General features: G+C 38.6%; 1 protein-coding gene across 1 annotated transcript; it reads right to left on the reverse strand.

Annotated features, from left to right (window-relative positions):
• Nucleotides 1-739: 739 nt before the first annotated feature.
• On the reverse strand, nucleotides 740-6,248 carry LOC132919099 (uncharacterized). The gene is made up of 2 exons (XM_060980447.1): nucleotides 965-6,248; nucleotides 740-858 (listed from the first exon to the last, which is right to left on the reverse strand). The coding sequence occupies exons 1-2, from the start codon at nucleotides 6,246-6,248 to the stop codon at nucleotides 740-742; spliced, it is 5,403 nt and encodes a 1,800-aa protein (XP_060836430.1).
• Between the last annotated feature and the right edge of the window lie 3,777 nt (nucleotides 6,249-10,025).

The following is a 10,025-nucleotide window of genomic DNA, read 5'->3' on the forward strand; positions in this document are numbered from 1 at the left end:
CAATGAAAAAAAACGCCGCACACGCGACAAAGGCGACGTCTCGTACGACGGTCGCGGAAGAACAGTACGAACTGTGCGTAGGTGGATGTCCACTGTTGTCTTATAAGCAAGAGAGGAGGGGACGACTGTTGAACTTGCCGAGCTTAATCTATACAAAGGTCGTCGAACTTGGTCTCGGAATAACGCGATATATAATAAGTATATTATATCTTGAACATCCTCCCCCCTTGGAAGACGTAGGGGCGGCTTCCAAATTGTAGTGTATAGAGATGGTGAAGCAAGTATCGATTGATCAAGGTGACTGTATGATAAGTTGATTGAAGAGATGACAATCCTATTTATACATAAGTGAAAAGTATATAATCCAAAAAATAAATAAATAAATAAATACATAAACAATATGTTGCCAAATGTGACAAATCTATTCAATACAAATAAGGAAAAAATAAATAAAAATAAATTTAGTAAAATAACATAATAAATCATAATGTGAAATAAAAATTTTAATAAATATATTTAAATGGTCACCCATGTAACTCTGGCAAAGGGCGCATAGTTTAAAAAATAATAATAGTAAAAAATTACAAAAGGCAATAATAATACACAAATACAATTGTCATGATTTGTGATAAATTCATGAATAAATAAGTTATATACATTTTTTTTTTTTTTTTTATACACAAAAATGGTAATAATAAATAATTAGTAGTTTATATCAATATAAAACTCCGTACGCCCCTTACACAAGTTGCCATCCCAGTGGAGCCCGCAGTAATTTCATGGTTTGAGCAAATTTACACGTGGTGATACGATAGTAATAGACAGCTAGGTAGTAAATAAGAAATGATGTATTGCAGTCTATAATGATATAATATAATATAAGGTGGTTATAAATTTTAAGCGCTTGGTAATTTTACAATTTTAACGACTGGGCGCTTGAAAGTTCCCGTTGCGGTACGCAAACGAACTACACGCACTACTCCGTCCGCCCCGGGAAACACCTCTTGGACTCGCGCCATACGCCATCGTAACGGGGGAACGTTAGGTTCTTTAACAATAACCATATCGTTGATAGAAATGTTGGGCACATCGGTCGTCCAACGATTCCGCATTTGGAGAGTATTTAAATATTCATTGCGCCAGCGGTGCCAGAAAGACTGTGCGCATTGATTTATCAATTTCCAGCGTTGAGCTAAAGGGAGCGCCGTATCAACTATATTCACTTCAGGGATCGAGAGTAGCGGGCGGCCTATTAAAAAATGCCCTGGGGTAAGACAATCGTATTCCGTCGGGTCGGACGAAAGTTGAACCAAAGGGCGAGAGTTTAAAATAGCCTCTATGCGGCACAACATTGTGCTCAATTCCTCAACGGAGAAAGTATGTTCTCCCATAATGCGTGTCATTAAACGTTTTGCCGAACGCACAGCCGCTTCCCATAACCCTCCGAAATGGGGTGCACCGGGGGGATTAAAATGCCAAGTGCAGTGGAAATGGGAAATGAGATGGTCCTTAAAACCGGAATTATTGACAAGCGTACGTAGTTGATTTGATGCCCCGACAAAGTTTGTACCACAATCGGTGTAAATGTCCGTAGGGAGTCCGCGACGTGCGACGAATCGTTGTAACGATGCTAAGAACGCATCCGTCGACAAATCAGACACATATTCAAGGTGTACAGCCTTTACCGTGAAGCATACAAATACGGCAATATATACCTTGAACTGACGGGCCTTGCGTAAACGGTGTTCAGTCATTACAATAGGACCGGCGAAGTCAATTCCGACACGCGAAAACGGATGACATTCGGACACCCGAGACGTAGGTAAGTCAGACATGATGGGTTGCGGATTAACTGACGCTAGGCGGACGCAAGTGACACATTTACAAAGGACAGACCTAATAAGCGTATTAAGTGATAGAATCCAGTAGGACTGGTTAATAAGAGATGTTAATATTCTCGGTCCACCGTGACCGGTAACTTCGTGCCAATGACGAATCAATAAAATGGATAAATGCGACGTCTTGCCTAGTAAGATTGGGTGTTTTTGTGTCTCCGGCACATCTGCATTTGACAGGCGGCCGCCAACACAAATGAGACCGCGTTGGTCTATGAACGGGCGGAGACGAGCTACAGGTCCAACGCTAATCGGACGGTTGTGTAACAGGTCGTGAAGTAGTTTACCTAACGTAACGCGTTGTGAGCATTTAGCGATGACCACGGCGGCGTGGTCCAATTCGACGCGAGTTAAAAATGGAGCTAAGATTATCTGACGACGCTTACAAATTTGAATAAAACGGTACACATAAGCTACAACACGTATCATACGAGGATATGAGGAAAAACGTGAGTACCATTCCGGTTCGGGGGGATCACTTGTCTTAGTCACTAACGTCGCTGGCGACACGGTTTTTAATTCCGGTAAATTGTTGAGATTGATGTCCTGACTTAACGCCGGCCCATCGAGCACATCACGATATAGAATTTCGGGCCCATACCAATATAATTTATGATGGACTAAGTCCGTAGGGAAAATGCCTCGCGACGCGCAATCTGCCGGGTTATTAAGCGACGATATATAATCCCAGTGACAGTCGGGTAGTAACGTTGTCACTTTGTGTATACGGTTTGAAACAAAAACCTTAAATTTTTCATGTGGTACTTTCAGCCAACTAAGTACAGTAGTCGAGTCTGACCATGCATATAAGTTAACTATTTTAACTTTGTTGTTTAACGCGGTCTTAATTCGAACCATCCACCGAGCGAGTAAGACCGCCGCACATAGTTCCAACCGTGGAATTGTCGACGCCTTGAGGGGAGCTGTTTTGGTTTTAGCACCTAACAATGACACTAATGGTGGTCCGGATTGGTTAGATAACCTTAAATAAACGACCGCAGAATAGCCCTTCTCGGACGCGTCACAGAAACCACATAGAACACCTTGTACGCCAAGCTGAGTACCAATGAAACGGGGAATAGTTACTTGTTGTAACACGGGGAGATCTGTAACGAACCTATTCCACACGTCGACTATTTCAGGGGGCAACGGGTCATCCCATGAAATACCAAGTTGCCATACTCGTTGCATTAATTGTTTTGCAAAAAATATCACGGGCGCTAATAGACCAAGCGGGTCGAATATGCGGGCAATTAGCGACAGCATACCCCGCTTAGTTGAAACTAAACGTTCAGGTTGAACAATATATAAAAATGTGTCATCGCGTTGTGACCACTGAAGCCCTAGTACCTTAGAACCGCTCCGAGTGTCATCGTCAAAAGACAACATCCCGCCGGCCCTATCTTCAGGGAGTACCCTATCTAACACCGCGGCGGTATTGCTTGACCACTTTTTCAAGCTCATTCCTGCCCTTTGTAGTACGTTAATTAAATCGGTTTGGAGTGCGATTACTTCGTCTATTGTGTCTCCCCCAACGCAGATATCATCTACATAAGTGTTGAACATTAAAGCGTCACGGACAGCGGGAACGTCCGCACAATCGGACTCGGCAATTTTTCGAAGCACCCGTATAGCTAAAAACGGGGCACAATTTACCCCATACGTTACAGTATTTAGTTCGTATGCTTTAAGTTCATCTTGCGGGGACGCACGCCATAGGATGTGTTGATAACAACGATGTTCGGGAACTAATAAAATCTGTCGGTACATTTTATTAATGTCCGCGGTGAATGCGTAACGCGGTAGACGAAACCGCATTAGTACATCAATAACGTCCTGTTGTAATTTTGGACCCGCGAATAAACATTGGTTTAATGATGTACTAGAAAACGATTGGGCGGACGCGTCAAATACGACACGGATTTTATCTTGTGGGTCGGAAGACTTGAACACAGCATGGTGAGGGATAAAATATGAACCTGTAGACGAAGCTGGGGACATGTGTCCTAAAGACAAGTATTCAGCCATAAATTTACAATACGCCTCGCGAAGTCGGCTGTCTGATGTGAGCTTTCGCTCAAGGGACTCGAAACGTTTGACCGCGACAGCGCGCGAGCCAGAAAAGGTATTGTCCGCGACCGTTTGGCGGAACAATAAGGGTACGACAAAACGCCCGGATTCGTCACGTGAACATTTATCACGGAACATCTCTTCACATTTTCCGTCACAAGTAAAGGTCTCTGGAGCTGTTTCTGGTTCCTCAACCTGCCAGAACTTATCCATTAAAGATTCGATTGAAGAAACCAAAGAGATGTGATGTGAAGTGGAAACATAACTATTTGAAGAGGGGACAGGCCCGATTATTATCCAACCAAATATTGAACCGAATGCTACAGGATATGAGTCACCCACTGACACACGTTTACCGTTCAGAATACGCGCAAATATGTCTGCGCCGAGTAGTAAATCAACCTTACTTGGTATTGTGAACGAGGGATCTGCTAGGGCTAAATTTTTATACTTATCTGCTACCTGATTGGATATTGACTGGCTAGGCATATTAACGGTAATTGTGGGGAACACCCATGCGGTAAAATTTATAAATGGTTCGTTCGAAAATCGAGGTTGAATATCACAAGTTACCAATCCCTTAACGTTGGGTACCGACGCACCTGATAACCCAGATACAGGGGCGGTCCAACGGGTAACTTTCAAGCCCAATTGAGCGGAGCAATCTGCGGTGATCGCGCTTATTTGCGAAGCGGAGTCGACTAGAGCGCGTACAGTGTGCAACACACCACCACAGTCACGAATGTGGACTAAAACGGTCCCTAAAATAACCGATGACGATTGCTGACAGCCACTACCAAGAAGGGACGATTGAGACGGCGGTTCATCGCACGGTACCTGATTGTCAGATGTTGAACCGTTATTTCTATCGCGCGAGTGTAATAACGGATGATGTTTATACGAGCACTTATCACATTGTACCGGTGACTTGCACTCTGGGGCCCAATGACCAGCGCGCAAGCAACGAAAACATCGCCTGTTTTCACGGATCCACGTTTCGCGAGTGCCGGCGGACCACCCGGTAAATTTTTGGCATGACGAAATTGCATGAGACCCTTTACAAATAGGGCACGGCCCTTTTGATTTCGACGATACGGTACTAGACACTAACGAAGTTGGTTGTTGCCGTTTATAGTTACTAGGGGCAGATGTATAACCTTTCGAAGTGTGAGATGACTTTTGCAATGGCTGCTTTACTATTTTATGGACCGCATCATTCGGTATGCATTCTAGAACGTTAACACGTGATTTTACGAACGTCAAAAGTTCCCTAACCGTTGGAAAGCTATTTGACAATTGCGCTTCAAAAAGCTTAACCGTATACGACGGCAAGCAACGCGACGCGACCGAAAATAAAATAAAATCACCAAGATTCGGGAGGTTCATTGAATCTAGTACGGAGACCCCCTCATCAAAAACCAATAAAAATTTATTCAATTCTGTTAGATTTTCGTTCGACGATTTCGGTGCTGTTAATAATTTGTCTAACAATGAAGACGCAACTAAGCGCGGCTTGTCAAAGCGCGCTGTTAACGTGGCCCAAGCGAGTGAATAATTGTCGCCACTTACCGGTATGCCAGCGATTGCCTCTAACGCCCTATCTCGCAAGCAACCCGTTAAATAATAAAATTTGTCGATGTCCGCGATGGTAGAATGTTGATCAACCATGGACATGAAACGATCTCGGAACATAAGCCACTTAAAAATATCACCATTAAATGTGGGTAGTGGTATCTCCGGCAACCGGGCCGGTTTTACGTGAGATGTAGTACGCGTAATTGTATGTTCGCTGCGGACGCTACCTCCCGGGACATTTACACCAAATGCTGTAGAGCTACGCGCCGCCCCGCTCTTAACCGAACCTACCTGACTTTCCCTGTCGTCGTTTATATTTAAATTATGCACCGATACCGGCTCCGGAACAGATATTAGGGATTCTCTACGGACAGACACGTTAATTTGGTCACTTTGAGTGTGACGATTGACCGTTGCACGGGAAATAGAAATCAAGTTGCGAAGATCCGCGACCTGACCAATGGAATACTCTGATTCTCTACCTAAATCTATTAAGCAATCAATCACTGTATTACTCTCAGCCGTAAATTCTGACCATATAACGTCGACTTCGTCGACAAGAAACGATAGCTGAGTGATCAAACTTAACTCAGTTTCACATTGCACCGCGAGCTCGTGCATTGCGTTAATACGCCTAATACATTCATCGCGTCTCATAGTCGCTCTTTTCAATACGCGATTAATACGTGCTATCTCTTGTACGTCCATGGCACAAAATATAACACAATAAAACTAATTAATTAAATATACGTAAAATAATATAAAATTGCGTATTTTGTGACGTATAAGTATAAACTAATAGAAACGCGTACCTAAATATATCTATATAATATATCAATATACCACGCAAAATAATAGCTGGAACACGTCACACCGATGTACGAACCGTTGCTATACAAAAAACAAATAAAATACCGTAAAAGAAACCACGCTCTGCTACCAGAAATGTACCACCAGGCTCCTACGTAAGGCGGTTAGCCTAGGATGGCAAGCTAATAAAAAACCCAGATTATATAATAAGCTATCGTACATGGAGTGGGTGACCAATATTATAACAAATAAACTATTAATTTATGTGCACCGTCGTGCTATAAAAGTATATTGTGACACTCGTCATATAAAATACACAGACACAATATTATAATAAAAATACGGGCGCCCAAATAAAATAAATAGAAAAATAATAGAATTGACAATCAATAATAAATAATAATAATGAACGTGATCGATATCACTGTTCTCACGGATAGTATATAAACAAAGTAACGATACCAATATTCTGCTAATCTCCGCCGACGACTGATACCCTCGCAGTGTGACCACCAGACTTGCTGCGTTTAATTACTGGATCCGATATCACTCTATTTTAGGTGACAGGCGCCAGGTCATTGACACACTAATTTGCGAGATATTTTTATTACGTACTTCACGTACTCGTAATGGAGCAAGGGACGAGACGAAAATTAATGACGACGTCCCGCACAACGACACAATAATAATACCTTAGACGATGCAGCGATCTTGCAATTAATAAATAAGTATTAATACGCGGTATCATGCATCAACGGCTCACACGGCCAAAACACGAATAAATGCGCCCACGCACAACGCACAACAGTGGCGATATCCCGCACGACAGGATATAAAAAAAGAGGTATAATTAAAGAAACGGTCCGCAAATGGTTTTTAATAAAACTACGTCAACGATACCGCGAATGACACAAAAAATGGCACAAAATGGCCCACAATGAAAAAAAAACGCCGCACACGCGACAAAGGCGACGTCTCGTACGACGGTCGCGGAAGAACAGTACGAACTGTGCGTAGGTGGATGTCCACTGTTGTCTTATAAGCAAGAGAGGAGGGGACGACTGTTGAACTTGCCGAGCTTAATCTATACAAAGGTCGTCGAACTTGGTCTCGGAATAACGCGATATATAATAAGTATATTATATCTTGAACAAAATTGTCTAAGAAATATTATAGATTAGTCACGTTTATATCTATTATAATATTAAACACCGTTACGTCTGCAATTATGATTTGTATTGTTATAGAATGTATTATAGAAATCAAATCACTAAGAGATGTTACTTATTTTTTTCATTTGAATGTATAATTATATTTGACATTAAGCTTTACGAATTATAGTATGTTTCACGGACACCCTTTATAGTCTAGACTCTAGAGACTATATAGCTAGATGATGTCGGTGATTATTTTGACGAGCTTAAAGTGCCCAATACCAGTAATACCTATAATACACAATATATAACATCATATTTTAAAGATTGAAATATATATATTTTAGATACACAAACTATCCAACTTGAGCTTATGTATTTTTTGTTTTTTTAATGACGTCAAAATGTTATAATTCATCATATTGTCTATTTATTTTTAATTCTCAAATTTCATTTCTGATTTAGGTACGAAGTAATTTAGTACAACCAGGATTTGTGATGTATTTTGACAAAATAGAACCGGTTTAATCCAAATATATATATATATATATATTAAACAACCAGTTATAGGGATATGAAAATTGAATCCACTTCTCGAGGGAAACATTTTAAATTGTTCTTAGAAATGTTTGTTCTTGACATTTTGATATTGACAAATATTTACATAAATGACATATAATATAGCCATATTATAATTTATATAGGTACTATAAAAGTTGTTTTAAAATTATTAAATAGCCAAATCCTTAACTTATTTTGGATTATGTTAATTAAAATTTAAATAAATAAGTTTGAAATCGATAAAATAATCAATAAGATCTCGAATCGTTTAATTACAAATTATAGAAAGTTCTCGTAATTGGTTGGTGCGCGTGCGAGGATTTTATGGAAACTTAAACTGGTTATACGTTTTTAAACCATCATTAAACATATAATAATAATATTAGGTATATCGTATATGGAATAGAATATATTCATACTGTATATATAGGTAATAAAGTGAGATTTTTAAATTGTATATACATTTAACAAGCACTACTGAAGTATAAAATAAAAGATAAATAGTACTTATAAGTAGGCGATGAATGGTTTGATTTTCAGAAAATTAAATGCCCTGCATATGATGCTATTATAAAAATGTAATATGTTATGCGATGCAATGAAATTAATTCAAATTGTTATCGAAGTTTATAGTTATACTTGCAAGTATACGCCCTACAGGTTACAATCCTACTACAATATTATAATATTATGTTTTGTAAAAGTGATTGGTAGATATTATTTGCATAATGTAAATATAACGGTGACGATGGATGCGATTCTGGAAAACAGTTCAAATCGATTTTGCAATGTGAATAATGCAGTTTGTTATATATTATGTATGTTTTATTGAGCAAAAAAACAATGTTGAATAGCATATACATCGGTCATATTATTATTATAACACTGTAATCGTGCGTAATGATTGTACTTGAAAAATGTATGTAGGTACTATACGGACACGCTGTATTGTAGCCGCCAGCCGGTTGTAATCATACACACACAATACAAAACTATTACTAATAGGAAGGGATTTCACGAACTTTTATTACAATATTATTATGATGTTTTTATGCGTTAGTTTGGATAATGAAAATTATATTACTTATAGGAGGGCTATACAGTATTAATAGTATTATACACATAAACGATACATTAGCGAGTAAACAGTTGCTATATGTAAATTGTATAGGACAATATAAAATTATAATTACCAATAATTTGAGTTGGCTTATATCTAAAAAAAAAATCTTCTTTATTTGTATCAAGCATATAAATTAAAAAAAAATTAAGTGGAAAGTCTTGTCCTTTAATTTCAATCTCTGTTACAAGATCATGATTGAGATCATTTACGGTCATCGATTTTGAGTATTAGTAATAAAATAGTATTATCATATTTATATATTTCATAATATTTGTATCAAATTTTTTTTATTATAATCTATATATAGTTTAAATGACGTAAATATCATGGTACATAAACAATTCATTATAATAATTATGTATTATCAAAAAAAAAAAAATGTAAACATATATACGATATACAAAAATATATAGGTACAAGTATATAATATGTATGTATATATATGTATTATATCGTAGATGATACTGTCTATCGCTGCCTAAATTAGAAACGGAGTGCACAGGTAATAACGACCGGACTTTTATACGGTCGTATTATTCACACCATCGCTGCAATACATAAATATATAATATGACGTTATTATTATTCTTTTACAATGCGTACGAAATATCGTGTTCAAATATTGCCTAGTTCGATAGAAAAATAATATTACGACGGCGGCGGCGGCGACGTTATAATAATATAATATTATACGATTATAATGAGCGCGTACAGAACACAACAATAATGATAATAATAATAATAATATTATAACGCCGCGCAGCTTCTCGGACGTGTCGGACCACGGATATAATATGGCGCGAGATGAATAGAAAAAAAAAAACAACAACAACAAAA

This window comes from Rhopalosiphum padi, chromosome 2, assembly GCF_020882245.1.
Source record: "Rhopalosiphum padi isolate XX-2018 chromosome 2, ASM2088224v1, whole genome shotgun sequence".
NCBI lineage: Eukaryota > Metazoa > Arthropoda > Insecta > Hemiptera > Aphididae > Rhopalosiphum > Rhopalosiphum padi.

What these genes read in the sequence shown, in the direction of transcription:
- LOC132919099 (XM_060980447.1), bottom strand. Translation starts at nt 6,248, where the DNA reads ATGGACGTACAAGAGATAGCACGTATTAATCGCGTATTGAAAAGAGCG. An exon ending in CGGAGTAGTGCGTGTAGTTC is followed by an intron (nt 859 to 964) that starts GTTTGCGTACCG and finishes ATATCATTATAG; the next exon opens with ACTGCAATACATCATTTCTT.